The 24,927-nt window shown below is 41.6% G+C and overlaps 1 protein-coding gene across 10 annotated transcripts in view; it reads left to right on the plus strand.

Moving 5' to 3' along the window:
* ADAM23 (ADAM metallopeptidase domain 23) overlaps nt 1–24,927 on the plus strand; it is a 276,719-nt gene that overhangs the window by 128,597 nt on the left and 123,195 nt on the right. For all 10 annotated transcript variants that reach the window (XR_008847068.1, XR_008847065.1, XR_008847067.1 and 7 more), the window contains exons 7-8: nt 13,942–14,014; nt 21,312–21,391. Coding sequence is in view for 6 of the 10 variants with exons in the window: in XM_056534976.1 (XP_056390951.1) it covers nt 13,942–14,014; nt 21,312–21,391 (153 nt within the window). In the remaining 4 variants the exon portion in view is untranslated. The remainder of the gene's footprint in view (nt 1–13,941; nt 14,015–21,311; nt 21,392–24,927) is intronic.

Raw genomic sequence — 24,927 nt, forward strand, 5'->3', positions numbered from 1 at the left:
CCTATCCAGATCCATTTGTAACAGTTCACTGTCCTCTATTGTGTTTACCGCTTTGCAGAGTTTAGTATCATCTGCAAAGATTATTTCTTTACTATTCAACCCCTCTACAAGGTCATTAATGAATGTATTTAATAGGACAGGACCCAAAATGGACACCTGTGGTACACCACTAGTAACAGTCACCCAATCAGAATAAGTACCATTAATAACCACCCTCTGTTTCCTATCACTGAGCCAGTTACTTACCCACTTACACACATTCTCCCCCATCCCAATCCTTCTCATTTTATGCACCAACCTTTTATGTGGAACCGTATCAAATGCTTTGGAAAAATCCAGATATACGACATCCAGCGATTCCCCCTTGCCCAGTCTGGAGCTCACCTCCTCATAAAAGCTGATCAGGTTAGTTTGACAGGACCAATCCCTCATAAAGCCCTGCTGATATGGAGTCATACATTTATTTTTATCAAGATACTCCAAAATAACATCCCTTAGAAAACTCTCAAAAATTTACATACAACAGAAGTTAAAGAGGTTATCCACCACAAGGTGATTTTAGTACGTACCTGGCAGACAGTAATGGACATGCTTAGGAAGGATCTGCGCTTGTCTTGGGGCTAAATGGCTATGTGGTGAGATTACCATAATACTGTGGCTAGCTTTTTGTGAACTGGTATTTCCTGTTTGACTTTTCTTTTTTTGACTACAAATCCCACAATTCCATTTTCCTTCCTCCCACACATCAGCCACCCCACCCATTAAAACATAAATGAGCTGCATCTATTGAAAGACCTGTGGTTTTCAATCAGGGTGCCTACAGCTGTTGAATTAGTTGCAGATTGATCCCACTCCCACCAATCTGCAACTAATCTCGCTGTATTTCACCTGGCATTTCATTTTCCTCAGTGAATACAGTGGAAAAGAATTTGTTTAATATATTTGCTTTTTCCTGATCCCTGTTTATAATTTCTTCCTCATCATTTTTTAAAGGGCCTACACTTTCATGTTTGAGCTTTTTGCTATTTATATAGTTAAAGAACATTTTGGGGTTAGTTTTACTCTCTTTGGCAATGAGTCTTTCTGTCTCTATTTTTGCGGCTTTTATCTGTTTTTTTTTTTTACATATTTTACATTTTTCTATATAGCTTTTTAATGCTTGTTCACTGCCATCCTGTTTTAGGAGTTTAAATGCTTTATTTTTGTCATTTATTGCCCCCTTAACGTTCTTATTCATCCATATTGGTTTTCTTTTATTTCTAACCCTTTTATTCCCATAAGGTATATACATCTTACAGTGAGAATTTAAGATATTTTTAAAAGTCTCCCATTTAGTGTCAGTATTCTTTTTGATGACATTATCCCATTTTATATTGTGAAGGGCTTCTCTGAGTTGATCAAACTCATTGACTTCCTAAAGTTCATTGTTTTTGTGGCCCCTCGAGAGATTCCTTTATTGAAGAACAAGCTATAATGTATTATATTATGATCACTATTTCCTAGGTGTCCTTCTACTTGCACATTAGTTACTCTGTCAGGTCTGTTGGTTAATATTAAGTCCAGTAGTGCGCCCCCTCTGGTTGGACCCTGCACCATTTGGGACAGATAATTGTCTTTAGCTATAGTCCGAAACCTGTTTCCTTTATAAGATTCACAGGTCTTAGTCTCCTGGTTTATATCAGGATAGTTAAAGTCCCCCCATTATTATCAACTCATTCTGATTTGCTGGGCTGAAATGTAGTTATGAAATGACTCCAATAACTATACTTGCTGTAGGATCACTACCAATGGCATATAGTTCCACATCTACAAAATATAGAGAGCCTCTTATTTAAATGTAGGGTATCTGCTAGAGGCTGAAAAGCAATCCTCAAACAGTTTTGCAGCTTTTAAATCACCTAAAAGGTCTTATTTTTGTATTTTGGGTTATAAACTTATAAGCTTACTTGTTCGTCGTAGTTGCATTTTCAATATGAGAAGAATCATCACATCTTATTTGTTGAATAAAATCACCACAACTATGCTTTGCATAAAAATCATCTTTGCATCTGCTATTGAAAAGTACATTCATCACCAAAAAATGTTACATTTATAAAGGACATTCCTTTTTGTTAATTTTGCTGCCTACATAGATGTTAAGTGCAGTTTTCTGCTTACCAGTTTAAATTATACCTTCAGAATGACTGCGTGATATCTGACAGCAAATGTTCTGCTTGGAAAATCGCATAGGCGTTCCAGTGTCCGAGACAGTAAAATTTTGCTGATTCATACTTGTCGACGCTGTTAGCTTTTTCCACTGGAGCAGGACGTGACCAGAGCCACCAATTGCTCCTGCTGAGAACTTTTCAAGGATTCTAATAGTCATCAAAATGATTTGGTTTATTTCTTTTGTTGTGGGCTAAAGAAGTATAGCTATATGGTAGAGCTCTTTTCCTTATACAACACTGTTAGGTTGGGTTTACATATGTTAGTTGTGTCTGAATGGTTGTTTTAGTCAGAGGCAGATGATGACAAGGTTTTACATCTTCACCACCAATCTATAATAATTATAGAGCTAGGTCTAACCTATAGCAGTCTCCTTTCCTGGATCCTTACAATGGTTCCCAATACTCTGTTACCTCTAGGACTTATAGTAGGGTGGAATAGGATGGTCTGCCAACAGTTGTAAAGAAAGTAATACAAGCATGTAACAATAATAGAATAAATAAGAGCAAAATTATATGATGGCTGAATTAAGTTGATAATAAACAACCTCAACAGACACTTTAACTTATACCAACCAAATTAACCAAATAATAAAATCAGGATAACACAAACAGGGAGCAAGTGAGTAATGAAGAAATACAAGTCCAAAACATGAAAGCAGGCCTATGCATTTGATTTATAGATCTTGGATCCTTATAAAGGCTAAAACATGGAAACTCTACCAAAGTCCTAACCAATCACATCCAGCATTCTGGCATCAGACTATTAGACTTTCAAGCTCATGTGTAAACGAGCACTGGTCTTATAGATCAGCACTCATTTGCAGAGCCTATTACAAAGATCCCTGCATCATTCGTGTGGCTCTTTGCTGTAATCAGCTGTCAGCTGCACATAACCTATTACATAGGAAGAAGTGCCGCTGACAGCCGATGATTTTTCAGCAGGTCAAAGCTACCTTATCAGCCAATAAGCATATGATAAACAGCTTGATCCTCCGCTCTGCTCCCACCATTCTCTGCTTCTTTATGACGGCACAGTCACGCACAACGTCAGGACACAGTGGCGTTGCTAGGGATGGTGTCACCCAGTGCAGTAGAAAATAGTGTCACCCCATACAAGCCCCATAAACTAATCTTATAGCCTGTTGTGAAGGATGCCAGTGGTTTAGTGCATTGTGGAAAATAATTTCCTGTATAACAATCAAATGTGCCAATTGCCACGTAATGGGAAAGCGCTAAAGATGTTTTTACCATGTAAAACTACAGCTCCCAGTATGAGCTTAGCAGTGGTAAGGGTATGCTGGGAGTTGGTAGTGTCACTCATCATAACTGCAGAACTTACAAGTGACTACAGCTCTGATGGGACATAGTGAGGAGAATAAACAATGATATCAGTGACTACAGGTGACGTCTTCTCTATAGTCTTCCCTTATCTAATTCAGAGTGTACATAACACTATGACGTGTTCCAGCCAAATCTTCTCTCTACAGAACTTGCCCAGATGCCATTGGCTCCTCATTCTGTCAGCAGAATTAGCTCACATCGGGGAACTAATCATATGTGACCCGCGGGCGCTGCTCTGCTTCTCCCCCCCAAAAGCAATGTCCCAGCATTGGGGAAAGGTTTAACTGTGAGCCACAACACATTCTCCCCAAGTCGGGGAATGAATGATTTGTGAGCCGCGGGCGCAGGGCTTCAGTTCCCCGGGGATGGGAGAACAGAAGCTGTCACCTCCCCCTGCAAGCACTGAAAGCCATTGTGAGCCACGGGAGCACAAATGATTAGTTCCCTGATGTGGGGACAGCGCGCTTGCAGGGTGAGAAGAACACCGTGCACGCACTGGGGGAATCATGATAGCCCTGTGACTGACATGTTACTAATTCCCCTGCCATGGGGACCGTGCGCCCGCTGGGGAAATCATAATAGCCAATTCCCCCGCAGGTGCACGGTCCCCATGTCAGGGAATGGGTTAACTGTCAGCCGCAGCTCTGATACACTGATTCCCTCCATGCGCGCTGTGTCCCCATGGCAGGGGAATGTGTTACATGTTACCCGCAGCGCTGATACAGGGTATTCAGTAAACTATGAGCCACGGGCGCAGGGCTGACAGCGGGAGGAGAAATCCATCCTCCCGCAATCCCCCATGAAGCTTCAGCTATCACAGCAAGAGACATCCTCTTGCTGTGGTAGCTGAAGTATTTGCACTGCAGTGAATGGTGTTTGGGGATTAATATATATGTAACGTGACACTCGCAGTCCCCCCCCCCCCCAGCCCCCTGCAGTGACCAATGGAAGGGGGCGTGTGTGTGCGAGTGTCAGCCAATTGAATGTGATGATGCTCAAGCACTGAAAAGTGCTGAGTCACCCTATCACATTCTATGGCAAAACACAATCTACGGCACTACACCGGCGGCAGCCCTATGTGTAGTGAGTTTTGGAGGCGGGGCTGTGTGCCATCTTGACTGTGACACCTGTCTCCGCCTCCAAAACTCACTACACACATAGGGCTGCCACCAGAAAGCCCTGTGGGTGTATGGTGAGCAAGAGATACGCAGCGTATTTCCCGCTGCTGCTCCAGATTTTGTGCAGTGTGTAATACGCTGCGTAAACGCTAAGTGGGAACGTGCCCTAAAACAAATATACTTCCTTACAAAACGGTAAGAACAATGGGGGAGATTGATCAAAACCTGTCCAGAGGAAAAGTTGCTGAGTTGCCCATAACAACCAATCAGATTGCTTCTTTCATTTTTCGGAGGCCTTTTCAATAATGAAAGAAGCTATCTGATTCTTCCTCTACGTTTAGAAGAAAGAAGGTTTCTACACCAGCACAGACAGGGGTTCTTTACTGCCTCTGCCTGAGGAGGTGTCATGGTGAACTCTGTAAAAGAGTTCAAAAGGGGCCTGGATGCATTTCGGAGAGTAATAACATAACAGGTTGTGGATTCTAGATCTTTAGGGACAGAACGTTGATCCAGGGATTTATGTTGACTGCAATATTTGGAATCGGCAAGGAATTTTTACCTCTAGTATTAGAGTTTTTTTTGCCTTCCTCTGGATCAACTCAGTAGGGACTCATTAGGGTTATAGGTTGAACTTGATGGACTCTGGTCTTTTTAGACCTTATGAACTATGTTACTATGATTGGTTGCTATGGGCAACTCAGCAACTTTTCCTCTGCACAGGTTTTGATAAATCTCCCCCAATGTGAGGAGGCAGAACATGCTGTTAAAAGGTAGCATCACACATTAAACTGTAGCCAAAGGAAAAAATAGATTGAAACCTAATGGAAATACCAAGGAATGATTTATACTTCTGCTTACTGCTGGAACCACTTTTGGCTTTGGTTCAAAACGCTGCATTAAAAAACTACTGTGGCAGCTCTCCAAAATAACGCTGTATATGACACAAGCCATATGAACAGTTGACACTTTGCCTTTTTTTTTTTTTTTTGTACTACTTCTTAGTTCACATTCACATGGAGATATTTCTCTTAGAGGCAGTGCTTCCAGGGGAGAATACTAATGTGAATTTAAAGTCAAATTCAACATGGCAGTTTTTTTTCTTCTTTTCTTCTGATGGATTCATATCAATTATGACAGCAAAAACTCTTTTTTTGCCACTGTTAATCTGTAAACTGAGCCATAATACATTTCCATGTGCAAAAGCCATACAATTTAATTCTGGAAGACATATGGGAAAGACTTGTTAACATTGACATTGTTAACTCTATTAATTAAACTAATGCTGAAATTGTTACCAGGTTCTTATATCCAAGTAATGGCTACTCAGTATCCAATCAGTAATGCCAGGCTGGGACTAGAAAGCAGTCCTTGATCACAAACCCCACCAGCCCACATACAAATCCCCATCCCATATTCAAAAAAATGTTATTGCTGTGTCACTAAAAGTCTCATTTTAGGCCAGGTCTTAGTCTTACATTTCTAGGAGGAATAAGAAAGGAAGAACACAACAAAGAGTTGAAACTTAAGATGCTCCAGAATTATTTTCTCATGGGTAATACAATTATTTAATACAACAGACAGGTCAGCAGAGGTGACAGCTCCGCTATAATCCAGTCACTCAAAGGTGACGTCTTCTCTGATCAGAGTCGTTCACGTTTTTATTCTGCCTCCATGACGACCTCAGAGTATGCTTCTGAAACTCCTTTAGCCCATTACTTCTGCAATCATCGAGACCCTGAAAAAATGTATCCCCACACCCCGGAAAAAAATTATATTTTCCACACCCCTAAAAATATTCATATCCCCAGACCCCTAAATATAGTTATACCCCCAGATCCCTAAATATATTCATATGCCCAGATCCCTAAATATATCCCAACACCATACCCCTAAATATATTCATCTGCCCATACCCCAAAATGCATTTCTATGCCCTGACCCATAAATACATTCATATCCACATACCTACAAATATATTTATATCCCCAGATTCCTAAATATACTTATATCACAAGACCCCTATATACATTTATTTCTTCAGACCCCTAAATATATTCATATTCCCAGACCCCAAAGTATATTCTTATCCCCCAGACCCCTAAATATATTCATATCCACAGACCTCCAAAATATATTCACATGCCCAGACCCCTAAATATATATTCATATTCTCAGACCCCCAAATACATTTATACCTCTGTCCTCTTAAATATGTCCTTATTTTAAGACCCACTAATAACATTCATTCCACAGACCCCCAAATATATTCGTACTCCAGCATCCTCCCCTCACACTGTAGTCACACAGCAAAAAACCCTCAACCTCCATACTTTATAGAGTGTTTCCCAACCAGTTCCCCTCCAGCTGTATCAAAACTCCAAAGGCTGTCCAGGCATGCTGGAAGTTGTAGATTTGCCACAGCTGGAGGCACACTGATTGGGAAACACTGCTTTAGAGTTTACCAACCACTCACCCCCATTCTTTAAAGTGTATCACCACCGCCTCACCCATCTGTTATAGGGCATCACAAGGCAATGTACACTATATACACTGCTCAAAAAAATTAAGCGAACACTAAGATAACACATCCTGGATCTGAATGAATGAACTAATCGTATGCAATACTTTCATCTTTACATAGTTGAATGTGCTGACAACAAAATCACACAAAAATTATCAATGGCAATCAACTTTATCAACCCATGGAGGTCTGGATATGGAGTCACACTCAAAATCAAAGTGGAAAACTACACTACAGGCTGATCCAACTTTGATGTAATGTCCTTAAAACAAGTCAAAATGAGACTCAGTAGTGTGTTTGGCCTTCACGTGCCCGTATGACCTTCCTACAATGCCTGGACATGCTCCTGATGAGGTGGCGGATGGTCTCCTGAGGGATGTCTTCCCAGACCTGGACTAAAGCATCTGCCAACTCCTGGACAGTCTGTGGTGCAACATGGCGTTGGTGCATGGAGTGAGACATGATGTCCCAGATGTGCTCAATCGGATTCAGGTCTGGGGAACGGGCAGTCCATAGCATCAATGCATCACACTCCAGCCACATGAGGTCTAGCATTGTCTTGCATTAGGAGAAACCCGGGGCCAACCGCACCAGCATATGTTCTCACAAGGGGTTTGAGCATCTCATCTCGGTACCTAATGGCAGTCAGGCTACCTCTGGCAAGCACATGGAGGGCTGTGCGGCCCCCCAAAGAAATGCCACCCCACACCATTACTGACCCATCGCCAAACCGGTCATGCTGGAGGATGTTGCAAGCAGCAAAACATTCTCCACAGCATCTCCAGACTCTGTGACATGTGCCCAGTGTGAACCTGCTTTCATCTGTGAAGAGCACAGGGCGCCAGTGGCAAATTTGCCAATCTTGGTGTTCTCTGGCAAATGCTAAACGTCCTGCACGGTGTTGGGCTGTAAGTACAACCCCCACCTGTGGACGTCGGGCCCTCATACCACCCTCATGGAGTCTGTTTCTGACCAATTGAGTGGACACATGAATATTTTTGGCCTGCTGGGGGTCATTTTGCAGGGCTCTGGCAGTGCTCCTCCTGCTCCTCCTTGCACAAAGGCGGAGGTAGCGGTCCTTCTGTTGGGTTGTTGCCCTCCTATGGCCTCCTCCATGTCTCCTGATGTACTGGCCTGTCTCCTGGTAGCATCCCCATGCTCTGGACACTATGCTTGTCACAGCTTGCATTGATGTGCCATTCTGGATGAGCTGCACTACCTGATTCACTTGTGTGGGTTGTAGACTCCGTCTCATAATACCACTTGAGTGAAAGCACCACCAGCATTCAAAAGTGACCAACACATCAGCCAGGAAGCATAGGAACTGAGAAGTGGTCTGTGGCCACCACCTGCAGAACCACTCCTTTATGGGGGTGTCTTGCTAATTGCCTATAATTTCCACCTGTTGTCTGTTCCATTTGCACAACAGCATGTGAAATTGATTGTCAATCAGTGTTGCTTCCTGAGTGGACAGTGTGATTTCACAGAAGTGTAATTGACTTGGAGTTACAGTGTGTTGTTTAAGTGTTCCCTTTATTTTTTTGAGCAGTGTAGAATGGTAGGTAAGGAGGTTATTCACTAAAGCAGTCATTGCACTCATCAGAGTTTCCTCAGGCTCGCAGCAGCAACGGAACCCAAGGCGACATGCCGGGCACACTTTATAACCTCTAGTCACTGTGCTGAAGGCCAGGGGTATTAGGGGGTATTAGGAGCCAGCACTGCACAGACACTAGAGGTTGGGGAAGGAAGAGGATGCTTACAGTGCCAAGGAAAGGGAAGAAGAAAGCAGACTGCACACAGAGCAGCCCTACAGAGGACCTGTGCTGTGTGTCAATGTCACTGTTTGCTCCTACAGTTCTGGTCTGTAGTCCTCCTGGGATCTGCTTCCTTCTCGCGCAGTTATCAGTTACTGTGCGAGCAGAATGGGTAGCCAACACAGTGCTGCTCACACAATAGTTGGGCAGCCGCAGTCTTCTACCAGGTGGCCTAGCAATAGGCGGTATCCAGGAAGGCCACACTGGTCCTTCAAATTAGAGAAACTACCACTCACCTCTACTGCAGGTCTGATCTAGGTCTCTAATAAGTTTTCCCAACTTCTACGCTTGCTGGATTAATCTTTTTACACCTACTGCACACATGAATGAATCTGTATTGGGCAATGATTGCATAGAGATTGCTGTGTAAATAGACAAGCGTGAGAAAACAGAGATCAGTCTTGCAGTTAAGACCCCAAAGACCTCAGCTACATGTGTATTTCAGAATGTCATCAGTTTCAGTATTTATTTAACTGAGCATTTGCTAAAGCAGCTACCCCCCCCCCCCCCCCAAAAAAAAAAAAGTTGCATGGACCACAGCTTCAAAAAGCAGAGTTTACCCGTGTATGCTAAAGCTGCAGGTAGGTATACGGAATAAAATGTGATGTGTTTTAAAATTATTCATCAATACTTCTGTGTCTTATTGGTTGCTTTATCTTTCAGCCTTGTTTGATTTCTTACTGTTTGTTCAAACAATTCTGAAGAGGCTTGTGAAGGGCCTGGTCCCAGCATTTCAGTATGTTTGTAGATTTGAACCAGCAAAATGTTCTAGTTTTGTTTGTCTGCATTAAGCATAAAAATGAATAGCTGCCATTACCACACAGCATTTGGCCCCATTGCTGAGCATTTTTGGCACAAGGCATTAATCATATTGACAATGTAATAGATCATGGTGCTAAATATTCTGTGCTTGGATAAATTTAGCATTAATTGCTATTAACTAGTTCACTACAATGCAAGAATTTAGGTGCACTACTGTGGTAGATGTAAACGATGACATTAGCTAACCCTCAAAACTGATGTAAAATTGAGACATTAGCCAATATATTCTTATATGAAGGACATACCTGAGCCCGCACACCAACGCCAAGGTTTCTCAAGTAACACTATCTTACCTGTGCATGATAAGCAAAACCAGGGGCCAGTGGGCAATTACAGCAGCATTAGGTAGGTCAGACTCACTGCCTGCTCCCAGGTTACCTCCAGTGTGTACAGGTTTTCCGTGAAGCAATACAAAAATAAGCCACATGCATAACACTGCCTAGAAGTTCTAAAGTCCTGCATAACATTGCTAGGGTAACCTAGGAATGTATTAACATTTTTTTAAGTGGTTTTATGGATAAGTTAATGTCATAGTTACGGTGGCATGCAGATATCCATGGTAACACCAAGTCTTGGCCTCCTGGCAGCTTACCCCGGCTGGAATTTAAAGGGATGTCTAAAAACCCACTGTGCTAGTGGCCCTTTCCTGTGGGGGGAGGCAAGATGTCCATGGAGGAGGACCTGGAGGGAGAAGATAGGTGTCAGAAGATGAACCATCTCAGTGCATCCGTAGACGTGTCACTACTATTTCCTGGCCTTGTTACAGTGGGGCCTAGTTCTGCAGGCTGACTAGGCATGGGCCACCTGGGTTTGGAACACCCAGTTAGTTGTAAAAAAAAAGGGTGGAGTCGACACGATGGTATGGTAGCGCATGCACCTTTAACAACTTGTCCAGGTGTGGATTAAGGCAGACTTCAGCAGGGTGACTGGGCAAATACTGTTTGTCTGTATGACATAGATTCCCCAATAAAACTTGACATTCTTACTGGCAGAGGACATGCCATCTACCCTGCTCAACAATTCCTTTACCAAACATATTTTTTATTGAAAAATATTTGGAGGAATGCATATTCATGTTAAACCCAGCAACAAATGCTATGTTTTTTTTTAATTAAACCTAGAAAATACACATAACTTGTCCTTGGATGGCTATACTGCGTTTACTCACAATGCTTTTAAATGTGCAGTTATGTCAAACCCAGGTAGAAATACTGTTTGTGTGATTAAGCCCAGAAAATACACATAACTTCTCCTGAGAATGTGCATTCTATGTTCAAATTTTTTTAATGCATATTTATGTTAAATTACAGGCCAGCCCACTGCTTTGCTCATCTTGTTAGGCATTGTAATGTGATAGCGTTTATGGGCTTGTTCACTGCTGGCTGGGATTTGTAGTGCACCAACTGGGCTCGGCACTGCAGGTGACAGGAGGTCTCTGTCTAATGTCAGCCCACTGATCTGCTTGTACTGTGATAGCTTATTGCATATGCATTGTATTGACCTATATAAGCAATTAAATGATTGCTTATAATAGGCCCCTAGCAGAGCTAAAAACTATCAAAAAAAAAAAAAAAAAAGGAAAATCACCCCCTTTTTTCCCAGTCACGTTCTACGGGATTTTAGAAGAAGTATTGACTTGAAGTGATGCTTACTGCAAAATGTGGCACTAAAGCTACTTTGTATATCCTTTTTCTTGAAACAATCCAACAAAACTGAGAGTCTCCTTCATCATTTTGAACCTTAGGCTGGGGTGCAATCCACTGTGGAGGTAGCCGGAGGGCTTACCTCTGCTTCCTGTCTGCTGCGGCTCTGAGATTGATAGAGCCTGGCTGAACCAGGCTTTATCAATTGAGCGCAGAGCACACAGATCAATGGAGTTCTATGGAATTCCATTGATCTGTACGAGGAATCTAATGAGTCCTCCTAAAAGTCCTAAGGGGCTAATAAAGTGTAAAAAACAAAGTTGAATAAAAGTTTTAAAAAACTTTCCATATTAAAAGTTAACCCTTTCCATATTAAAAGTTTGAATCACCCCCTTTTTCCCAAATTCAATATAAAAAATATGTAAACATAATAAAAATAAACATATGTGGTATCACCGCGTGCACAAATGTCCAAAATATAAAACTATAACGTTAATTAAACCGAACAGTCAATGGCGTTTACATAAAAAAATCACCAAAAGTCCAAAATTGCATATTTTTGGTCACTTTGTATACCTTAAAAAAATGTGATCAAAAAGTCCCATTGAAACAAACATGGTACCAATAAAAACTTCAGATCACGGTGCAAAAAATTAGCCCACATACCGTCCCTTATACGGAAAAATAAAAAAGTTATAGAGGTCAGAAGATGACAATTTTAAACATACTAATTTTGGTGCATGTAGTTATAATTTTTTTTAGGTAGTAAAATAAAATAAAACCTAAATAAAGTAGGTATCCTTGTAACTGTAAGGACACAATAAAGATAAGGTGTTATTTTTACCAAAAAGTGCACTGTGTAGAATCGAAAGCCCTCAAAAGTTACAAAAGGGCGTTTAGTTTTTTTCATTTTGCCCCTTCAAAAAAAATGTTTCTGGTTTCACCGTAGATTTTGTGGTGAAATGATGGATGTCATTACAAAGTAGAATTGGTTGCACAATATGGGTCTGAAAGGGGAAAATTGAAAGCGTTATGATTTTTAGAAGGTGAGGAGGAAAAAACAAAAGAGCAAAAACGAAAAATGGCTCGGTCCTCAACAACTGATGACAGAAAATTAAACAGATTTGTAAATTACTTCTATTAACAATTCTTAATCCTTCTAGTACTTACAAGCTTCTGTATGCTCCACAGGAATTTCTTTTCTTTTTGAATTACCTTTCTGTCTGACCACAGTGCTCTCTGCTGACATCTCTGTCAATGTCATGAACTGTTCAGAGCAGGATACGTTTTCTATGGGGATTTTCTCCTACTCTGGACAGTTCTTAAAATGGACAGAGGTGTCAGCAGAGAGCACTGTGGTCAGACAGAAAGGAAATTTTAAAGAAAATAACGTCTTGTGGAGCTTACAGAAGCCTATAAGTACTAGAAGGATTAAGATTTTTAATAGAAGTAATTTACAAATCTGTTTAACTTTCTGGCACTAGTTGATTAATTTTTTTTTTTCCAGTTGAGTACCCCTTTAAGGGGTAAAGAAGTGGTAGTTCCACCTGTTTCCACACAGCCATCTCTGCCTGTATTTATTAAAGGGAATGTGTCAACAGAAAATGGCCTGCTGTTTAAATTAAAGGGGTTATCCAGGAAAAAACTTTTTTTTTATATATATATATCAACTGGCTCTAGAAAGTTAAACAGATTTGTAAATTACTTCTATAAAAAAATCTTAATCCTTTCAGTACTTATGAGCTTCTGAAGAGGTTTGCTATGGGGATTTGCTTCTAAACTGGGCGTTTCCCGAGACAGGTGTCATCAGAGAGGATTTAGACAGAAAAGAACAACCTTAAGTTCAGAAGCTCATAAGTACTGAAAGGATTAAGATTTTTTAATCAAAGTAATTTACAAATCTGTTTAACTTTCTGGAGCCAGTTGATATATAAAAAAGTTTTTTCCTGGAATACCCCTTTAAGCTTTAATAAATATTTAACATATATTAAAGAATGGTTGGTATTTTTTTTCAAATTTTCAATTTTCATATCTGTATTATAAAATAATCCTGAAATCTTGCAGGTTTTTATTCTGGCCTCTAATTTTAAGATGAAACTTTCTGATGTGGAAACATTACTTTTCATCATTCTCCTCCTTATCATACAGACAAGATTACAATGAGAGGTGAATAGATGAAATGGCATTAGGCTATTGATAATAATTTATGCTAAAAGACCCCTCCCCCACCTCCATGCACAATGACCGTAGTACAGGTCACAAAGTATGCCTAGTCTATTGTGCCTATGTCCCTGTGTCTTGCTGTAAAGCATACCTCTTTTTTGAATGACTCACAATGGGACATATAGATTTTCACAGCATATGCCAGGGCTATACATTTGGTGAATACTTTCAATACCTATTCCTGATGTCAAGTCTGAGTGCCAATTGTTTGACAATAAATGCACTTTAATTTAGCTTTTTTTTTTTCCACAGGAAAGCACAAGTCGACCACACATTATAGAAAAAGCCCAAGGTTCCCAAATCTCCCGACTTTCAAACCATTCAGGTAAATTGGTTGCAATGGGCAACTCAGCAACTTTTCCTCTGGACAGGTTTTGATAAATCTCCCCCAAGTATTTTATTGTGTTTCAATTAACCTGCTCAGTGTTACTTCAAGTCCATTACAGTCTACAATAAAAAATCATGTACTCAACCCCTTGTGTGCACCTGTCACCAGTTTTATACTGCTCAAACCTAGGCAGCATAAAACTGCAGCAGGCAGTGTAATTCCGGAACACTATGAATTAGGGCTGGGTTACATGGGGCGCATCCGTAGCTTATTTCATGCTGCAGATACGCAGATGGTGAGCGAGCTCCTGACTGCAGCAAGGTAGCTCTGTGTGTCCTCTCGTAGTGGCGGATTTTCCGCTGTAGAAAGCTGCTGCTACGAGCGAAAGCACAGAGCTACCAGCCCACAGCCGGGAGCTCGCTCTGAAGTCCCTCTGTGATGCCGTCAGCACATCCGCAGCGTGAAATATGCTTATGATGCGCCCACGTGACCCAGTCCTTACTCTTATATGCTTGAGCATTTCAGAGAACTTATATTTAAAAAATGCTACCAAGACCCAAGTAACTAGTCATTGGGGCATTTCCCTGCAAGCACTACTTATGTGAAGGGAAGTAGTAGTAGTAGTAGTGAAGCACTCGCTTGCAAGGTGAAGAGCAGCTGCTTGGACCGCATCCCGTGACTAATTATGTGGGTCCTGGCAGCATTTTTTTAAAACTATTTTTAAACTACACTGCTCAAAAAAAATAAAGGGAACACTAAAATAACACATCCTAGATCTGAATGAGTGAACTAATCGTATGAAATACTTTCGTCTTTACATAGTTGAATGTGCTGACAACAAAATCATACAAAAATGATCAATGGAAATAACATTTATTTTATGGCTTTGCAGTGAACAGTGCTGGCAATCAGTGCTATAACACTGCAAAAAAAAGTGTAAAAAAAGTTAATAAATGGGATTTAACCCATTCCTTAATAAAAGTTCAAATCACTCCCCCCTTTTCCCATAAAAAAAACACCATGTAAATAAAAAGAAATATAAACATATGTGGTATTGCCGCGTGCGTAAATGTCCGAACTATAAAAATATATCATTAATTAAACCGCACGGTCAATCGCGTACGCGCAAAAAAATTCAAAAGTCCAAAATAACGTATTTTTGGTCGCTTTTTATATCATGAAAAAATGAATACAAAGCGATCAAAAAGTCCGATCAATACAAAAATGGTACCGCTAAAAACTTCAGATGATGGCGCAAAAAATGAGCCCTCATACCGCCCCATATGTGGAAAAATAAAAAAGCTTTAGGGGTCAGAAATGACAATTTTAAACGTATATATTTTCTGCATGTAGTTATGATTTTTTACAGAAGTACGACAAAATCAAACCTATATAAGTAGGGTATCATTTTAATCGTATGGACCTACAGAATAAAGATCAGGTGTAATTTTTACCGAAAAATGTACTGCGTTGAAACGGAAGCCCCCAAAATTACAAAATGGCACAATGATTTTTTTTTTCCGTTTCGCCGTAGATTTTTGGGTAAAATGACTGATGTCACTGCAAAGTAGAATTGGTGGCGCAAAAAATAAGCCATCATATGGATTTTTAGGTGCAAAATTGAAAGGGTTATGATTTTTAAAAGGTGAGGAGGAAAAAATGAAAGTGCAAAAACGGAAAAACCCGTGGTCCTTAAAGGAGTAGTCCAGTGGTGATTCAGTGGTGAGCAACTTTATCCCCTATCCTAAGGATAGGGGATAAGTTGCAGATCGCGGGGGGTCCGACCGCTGGGGCCCCCTGCGATCTCCTGTACGGAGCCCCGACAGCCCGCGGGAAGGGGGCGTGTCGACCTCCGCACGAGGCGGCGGCCGACACGCCCCCTCAATACAACTCTATGGCAGAGCCGAAGCGCTGCCTTCGGCAATCTCCGGCTCTGCCATAGAGATGTATTGAGGGGGCATGTCGGCCGCCGGCTCGTGCGGGGGTCGACACCCGCTATCTCGGCGGAGAGCCGGGGCCCCGTACAGAGAGATCGCAGGGGGCCACAGCGGTCGGACTCCCCGCGATCTCAAACTTATCCCCTATCCTTAGGATAGGGAATAAGTTTTTCACCACTGGACTACCCCTTTAAGGGGTTAAAACAAGTCAAATGAGGCTCAGTAGTTTGTGTGGCCTCCACGTGCCCATATGATGTCCCTTCAACACCTGGGCATGCTCCTGATGAGGTGGTGCAACGTGGCATTGGTGGATCGAGCGAAACATGATGTCCCAGATGTGCTCAATCAGATTCAGGTCTGGGTAATGGACGGACAAGTCCATGGCATCAATGCCTTCCTCTTGCAGGAACTGCTGACACACTCCAGCAACATGAGGTCTAGCATTGTCTTGCGTTAGGAGGAACCCAGGGTCAACCGCACCAGCTTATGGTCTCACAAGGGGTTTGAGGATCTCATCTCGGTACCTACTGGCAGTCAGGCTACCTCTGGCAAGCACATGGAGGGCTGTGCAGACCCCCAAAGAAATGCCACCCCACACCAATACTGACCCACTGCAAAACCGGTCATTATGGAGGATGTTGCAGGCAGCAGAACGTTCTCCACGGCGTCTCCAGACTCTGTCACGTCACATGGGCTCAATGCTAACCTGTCACTTATAGGCTGCCAACAGGCAACCCAAAAAGACCCTGTTTTCCCCATATACCCAAATCATATGATTAAAAGTGCAATCTTTATTGATTAGTATCCGCACATATAAGATTAAAACATACAAGTGCCGTGTAGTCCTATTAATATTTATATATCCTGACCTTCCGGTCTAGTACAAAGTACACTAGTCTGATATGATTCAAGTTGCCTGCAGATACACCCACATTTGTGGACTTAGGACATCGGCACTTGAATGTTTTAATCTTATATGTGCGGATACTAATCAATAAAGATTGCACTTTTAATCATATGAAAGGGGTATATGGGAAAACATTTTTTTTTTGGGTTGCCAGTTGGCAGCCTATACGTGAATGATTTATAATTTACCCTCCATATATTGGTCTCCTTAGTGTGTGTACCGATTTCTTTTGGGTCAAAACCCCTTGGGGGAGATTTATCAAAACCTGTGCAAAGGAGAAGTTGCCCAGTTGCCCATAGCAACCAATCAGATCGCTTCTTTCATTTTGCAGAGGCCTTGTTGAAAAATAAAGAAGCAAGCTGATTGGTTGCTATTGGCAACTGGGCAACTTTTCCTCTAGACAGGTTTTGATAAATCTCCCCCCCCCCCCCCCCCATATGTTTAAGACATAGCCTGAGAGGCAATTAGAATGACAGGTTTCCTATCGGGAAAATTAAATCCAGACCTCTTAGCACAAGCACAACACGTATTTTCAGCTAATGACTTACCGTTAAATCAGATTGATATACAATCAGCTTTCTGCAATTTACAATAAACTTACAAAAAATATATTTGCTCCTGGTGGGAGACAGCGAGTTTAGAGACTTATATGCAACAAAATGTCTATAGGGGCTTAAGGATTAATGTCTTGCCCAACTCCCACCAGGAAGATGCGGAATTCATACAGGGTTGGCATCAGCTCTAAACAGAGAATTCTCTGTGTATGCTTGACTATTTAGTAACATACGAGAGAAAAGCCTTCGTTAATGTAAATGCACAACAGGAGATCCAGATTTTAAAAAAATAATCCGGAATTTATTAATCTGGAAGAAAGATTACAGAAACACATAGAGAACTTCAGTCAGATAGAAAAGAAAGGAAACACAATAAATATATTAGGGACAAAAGGGATTTTGACACTGGTCAAATCTATATCAAAAGACCACAAACTAATTTCCCTAATCTATATACGGATATATCTGAATCAGAGATCTCTGAATCTGACGACATATCCAACGGGTCAGCGCGGCCACCCAATCAAGATATAAGAACAAATGGAGGAAATATAATAGACCTCCTTATTCTAAGAATCCTCCTGCACGATACCCGGGCCAACACCAACAGGCTTCTGGGTCAGTACCGATAGGTACCCACTCCTCTAACCAACTATATAGTGGAACATCTCATCTTCAACCACCATGTCACCCCGAAGCGCAAATATGGAAGGACAGAATATGGGAGGGGTTGTATCATCTTCTATGCCTGCCTACTCCTCCTCGGCCCATTTTGCACCTTTGGCCCAACAACCGGTGATGACCACGGCAGCTACAATTATGACTACAGGACAAATGGGCATACCTACACCTGCTACTTTTTTAGGGGGAGGAATACGGCTTTGGGATCGAGAAAAATGGGCTTATCGCGCCCAGTCGAGGCATTGAAAGATGAGATGCAAATAATCAATCTATCCTCCTGTGAACTCACCCCATTACAATTGGATATATTAAAGGGGTATTCTGGGCAAAAACATCTTATCCCCTATCGAAAGGATAGGGGATAAGATGTCTGATCGTGGGGGGCCCGCCGCTGGGACCCCCCGCAATCTCCCTGCAGCAGCCCGCATTCTATGCGTAGCTGCGTCTGAAGTTTCGGAAACCTCCAGGCTTCCGAGACGGGGACATGACGTCATGCCACACCCCTCCATTCATGTCTATGGGAGGGGGTGTTGCGGCCGTTAGGCCCCCTCCCATAGAAATACTCCCTTGCATACTAACTGCGCATCTAATATTCATTTAGGTTCTGGTACACTGTGTGATGCGCAGCACTCGGAACTTAGCTCTAAGTATTTGCGCACCTTCACTGTGCATCTCTGACTCCTGGCGCATGTAAAAATGCGCAGCCGGAAGCTGACAGAGCGGCCATCGGATGGCCGCGCATGCGCAAATGGAAGCATCTATTAACAGACATCGGGTAGAAATCTATTAAATTGCGCAGGCATCCTTAGCGCACCACGTCATCACTGATCCTACACAGGATCCTTGGTCAAATGGAATGTCAATCATCTATGTCATCATCTTTATTGGATAATGAATAACTGAAATTGATTGGTGGTAGGAATGAGGAATCCTTATTGGTCAGTTGACCCACTGATCAAAAGCATGGATAACTCATTGGTTAATATCTTTTTGCATCACGTGATCGAAGCTGTGACATCATGAGGGGAGGTTTTATAACCCCATGCACGGCGTTTTGGAACTCAGTGCCCATTCCACATTGATTTTAGATCAAGTGCCGATGTCTTAAATCCACAAATGCGCGTGTGTCTGCAGGTACCCTGCATTATATCAGACTAGTGTACTTTGCACTAGACCAGAAGGTCAGAATATATAATTATTAATAGGACCACACGGCACTTGTATGTTTTAATCTTATATGTGCGCATACTAATCAATAAAGATTGCACTTTTAATCATATGATTTGGGTATATGGGAAAACAGGGTCTTTTTGGGTTGCCCGTTGGCAGCCTATAAGTGTATGATTTATAATTTACCCTCCATATATTGGTCTCCTTAGTGTGTGTACCAGTGTGAACCTGCTTTCATCTGTGAAGAGCACAGGGCGCCAGTGACAAATTTGCCAATCTTGGTGTTCTCTGGCAAATGCCAAATGTTGTGCATGGTGTTGGGCTGTAAGTACAACCCCCACCTGTGGATGTCGGGCCCTCATACCACCCTTATGGAGTCTGTTTCTGACTGTGGACACATGCACATTTTTGGCCTGCTGGAGGTCATTTTGCAGGGCTCTGGCAGTGCTCCTCCTTGCACAAAGGCTGAGGTAGCAGTCCTGCTGCTGTGTTGTTGCTCTTCTATGGCCTCCTCCAAGTCTCCAGATGTACTGGCCTGTCTCCTGGTAGCGCCTCCATGCTCTGGACACTACGATGACAGACACAGCAAACCTTCTTGCCACAGCGTGAATTCAAGTAGAGAAAACAGACATGGTCACACATCCACAAATTGTATTGTGATCTAATTGCTTCTCAGCATGAATTAAAAAACTAACAGGTTAGTATACATTTTGATCAAAAGGTAGAAGCCCACTCGCCACGTCAAGGCCACCTATATAGAGTTGGTCCCTAACATCCCTAGCATAAAATGGCATTTCACTGGGTGGCGACCACCGCCGCAACACCAGTTCCCACAGGGGGAATGACCCACTGGCAGAGCGGCCCCAATGCCACTGAGACCAGTCTCTGGGCCGCACCTCCCCACAGACACGGCGCCGCGGCAGCAATGGACGCCCCACAGCACCACACCAGTGTGAACAAGGTGTAAAAGCTCACTTACCATGTGCTCCCAGTCAGACTGGGAGTCTGCCAGAAATGAAAGGGCCCTGCGTAGCTACCTGCTACTTATATAGGGTTGGGCTGAGGGGGTGGGGCGAAGTGCTGACACAAGTGAAAAAAAAAAAAAAAAGGAGGGGATAGAAAACACAATGTGAATTCAAGTAGAGAAAACAGATATGGTCGCACATCCATAAATTCAAAAGTAACCAAAGCATCAGCCAGGAAGCATAGGAACTGAGAAGTGGTCTGTGGTTACCACCTGCAGAACCACTTCTTTATTAGGGGGTCTTGCTAATTGTCTATAATTTCCACCTGTTGTCTGTTCCATTTGCACAACAGCATGTGAAATTGATTGTCAATCAGTGTTGCTTCCTGAGTGGACAGTGTGATTTCACAGAAGTGTGATTGACTTGTAGTTACATTGTGTTGTTTAAGTGTTTCCTTTATTTTTTTGAGCAGTGTATTTCTCTGAAATTACCATAGATTTATGCTGCCATTCAAAAAAAGAATGAAAAGAAAAACCACTCCAAAATGGCGATCACCAAATAATGGAAAATACAATACTTTATTAATTACACATGATACACAATACACGGAAACCCTCTAAAATCAATTAAAACATGCCCATGAAAAGGCAAAAAACTCCACATGGGGTGGAGGCCATGGATCCCACCTCCAGGGCGCTCAAACCCCACTATTGTGTGTGCAACTGTCCCCAATAAACTGTCTTGTTAGTATGCAGCCCTATGTAAACCCAACTCCTGCCTAGTAGAACCCAATCACAGTTAAATAACTACAATTTTATTCTAATGATATACAACCTCACAATTGCAGGGGGTCACAAAATAGTAGACATCAGACGAGTAGGGGGAGTTCAAAAAGTGCACCAGTAGGTGAGTGCCCAGCTGAAACCTCAATTATGCTGCTGGCTGTTTAGGCTACCTAAAAATGGCAACAGGTTCCCTTTAAACTTAGAACCCTCACAATTGTATTGTTCAATACTGTTGGTATTGTGATTTTGATTCATTGAACTTTTCCTTTATTTGCTTATTTCATGCGTCTGGCAGATATAGAAAGGAAAGCCAATGAGCAGCCATTCTTTGCACAAACACAATGGCTGCGAAGAAGAAGAAAAAGAGCGCTAAATGTAAGTGGCATTTTATCCAGCTAAAGATTCAGCTATTTTTTATTTCAAAAATGAACATCGAAGTAAGTATAATAACTATTTACAGGGTATTAACATGAGTTCATGAATGGATGTCCTATAGTGGATGTTCTTCATCACCGACTGCAATGTCTTCAGGTAGATGATACTTCAGTCTCTCAGAAAAGAGAAGCTGATTGCTTAGAAAGCAGCACAGGTTTATTCATGCGCAAATGGCACAGATCAAGCTTCCGATTTATAAGCTTATTGTGGTGATATTGTTATTCTTAATTAAGATATGAATCGTCTGGTGAAAAAAATCTGGCACTGTTTAAAATTTGAACTTAGACTAGACAAGTTCAAGAATATGACAGATTTAACAAACATCCTGAACCTCTTATAACTCTGGTGCAAGCTTAGATTTTCTAGTCTAAGTTTACTCTGTCTTTGAAATCTGGGCCTAAGTGTATCACAACACCTATGAAAGATTGGAGATCTTGTGATCACTGGAGATCACAAGAAATAGCTGAATAGCAATTATATTCTTTTGTCTGAAGAGGATCTTTCAAGAATTTACACTTCATTGTGTTTTTTTGTGTTTAAGGAGGTAATGTCCTATTAAGGGAAGATCATAGATCACATTGATTAGGTCTCTATCCTTAGACCATTGCTAATTTTCAAAACTATAGAACATGAAACCCCTTACATACTCACCAGGGTTTACTCACTGGATATATCTGACCAATGTTTGCCATTCCTATCAATGATGCTTTACTAAGATTGTGTCAGAGATCTATAATAACAGAAACCTTTCAGCAGTCCTTTAAAGCCCTGAAGCCCTTCCATTTTGGAAATCAATAATGGACTATGTCATCTCAATCTCTCTCAATTTCATCTACTGTACTTTGATAAAACAAACGGAATGGTCCAGTGCAGGTTCGGTGAAATATCAATGATTTTATTAAACAGATACAGGTACAGTCATGGTGATGCGTTTTGGCTGCTAGTTCACAGCCTTAGTCCTACAAAGGTTAAAACACACTGAGGATTCTTAAAGGGGTACTCCGGTGGAAATTATTATTATTTTTTTAAATCAACTGGTGCCAGAAAGTTAAACAGATTTGTAAATTACTTCTATTAAAAAATCTTAATCCTTCCAGTACTTATTAGCTGCTGAATACTACAGAGGAAATTATTTTCTTTTTGGAACACAGTGTTCTCTGCTGAATCACGAGAACAGTGCTCTCTGCCGACATCTCTGTCCATTTTAGGAACTGAGCAAAGCAGCATATGTTGGCTATGGTGATTTTCTCCTACTCTGGACAGTTCTTTAAATGGACAGATATGTCAGCAGAGAGCACTGTGCTCGTGATGTCAGCAGAGAGCTCTGTGTTCCAAAAAGAAAATAATTTCTTCTGTAGTATTCAGCAGCTAATAAGTACTGGAAGGATTAAGATTTTTTAATAGAAGTAATTTACAAATCTGTTTAACTTTCTGGCACCAGTTGATTTAAGTAGGGAAGGAATCAGGTAACACATCAGAGAGAAGGACCAGGTTTTATGGCATTCAAGAGATATTGGATGGGCCTCTTGGGTTGTAACCTCTAGCAACGAGCAAATAAAAGAAAAATATTATATTAATAATGTAGAATAACGTCCTGCCTGCAGTTCAAGCAAATATTCAACAAATCAAACACAGGTACTGATTATACTGTTGACTTACGCATTCAAATGCTTGAACTAGAATCAGTCCTGGTTTTGGAAACAAAACTGTGGTGGGATCTGCCTACCCTTAAAAAGTATGTCGAGCACATGTTGGTGCCAAGAGGCTTGAGGATAAGAAAATACCCCACCACAATATTTAGTGATGTGTTCAAATCGGAATGGGAGGAGCTCCTTACAGATTCCTTTATCAGATTTATGAAATTTATGATTAAAGATGAAGAACAATCAATCACTAATGGAATTAAATACCAAGATCCAGGACTTACAAGCTTCTATTGTAAAGTTTGAGTCTCATCCTGCTTTTATGGAACTGGAACAAAAAATTACAGACAATCTGGCAAAGCTGGAAAATAGTATTTCCGAAATTAAGGAAAACTAATTTTTGGGAGACATTCAAGACTACAAAATGGATAATATCTATGAGTGGCCGCAGAACTCTAAAGGGACTGTAACACCCCGATCCATTCTGAAAAATAGTCGCAAAAAGAATAGCAGGAGACAAAGAAATAAAAAGCACTCAAAGGTCAGTTTTAATGACACAGACTGGATACAACAGCATCAGGAGCCGTCATACAGTCTATCTTCTCCTGAAGCCACGTCTTCCCCTCTTGCCAAGCACAAAGCTCCATACAGGAAACGCACATTATCAAAAAACAATGTAGTGGACATAAGCATCGCAAGTCCAAAGAGGGCCACGAGACAGATGCCGGCTCGGAAATAGCTGCTGTCCCAATTTTCAATCTGTCCGCCTCCATTCTGACAACCCCACAGATCTCAGCTCTCACAAAAAGTCTGTCATTTTCACCTTCCTGTCATTTTGATTTCTATAAAATAATGTTAGGCATTAACAAATTTGTTCGGTCTATTACCGTATGTAAAAAAAATTTGAACATACAGGAACGAGAACAGCAGGTGGAACAAACATCTAAAGTTGTTGTGGACTTGGGGAATATCATAGTTGGGGATGATCTTTTTGATAATGATGCACTGCTGGATTTGTGTGTTATTGATCATTCTGATAATGACATAAATATTTTACATAATGAACTTGATGCTCCAAATGTCATATGTAGAGATGAGCGAACTTTTCAAAAATTCGATTCGGCCGAATCAATATTAAATAAGGCTATTTCTAGCCTACGCAAAGCCTCTATAGGGGTATAGAACACTTTGCTGTGTCCCAAAACGCATATGGAGTGTGCTGGGGTAGTGAAATAATATTGTTATTCAGAATAGCATGCAGATTACCGGCATCGCTCTTAGAATCACTGCCGCACAGCAGCACAATTAGAGAGCCTGGTGGTGGCATCAGTGTCAGGAGACCATATAGTGGCTGAATGGCACAGCGTGGAGGTGTTGGCTGCATGAGGACACCATATAGTGGCTGAATGGTACAGCGAGGAAGTGTTGGCAGCATGAGGACACCATATAGTGGCTGAATGGCACAGCGTGGAGGTGTTGGCAGCATGAGGACACCATATAGTGGCAGAATGACACAGCGTGGATGTGTTGGCAGCATGAGGACACCATATAGTGGCTGAATGACACAGCATGGACATGTTGGCAGCAAGAGGATACCATTTAGTGGCTGAATGGCACAGCGTGGAGTTGGCTGATACACTAGTACATTACACACCAGGGCTTCACAATCCCCCCCCCAAAAAAACAAGACATTGAGACATTTTTCACAAAGATTTCTTATAGGTAGCACCCGCTATCCAAAATTTTTAAATTCACAGACCCAGGCCCCACCTCTGCGGCATCAGTAACCCATATATTGCCTGAAGGACACAGCCTGGAGTTGGCTGATGCACC

Source organism: Hyla sarda, chromosome 8 (genome assembly GCF_029499605.1).
Source record: "Hyla sarda isolate aHylSar1 chromosome 8, aHylSar1.hap1, whole genome shotgun sequence".
Taxonomy (NCBI): domain Eukaryota; kingdom Metazoa; phylum Chordata; class Amphibia; order Anura; family Hylidae; genus Hyla; species Hyla sarda.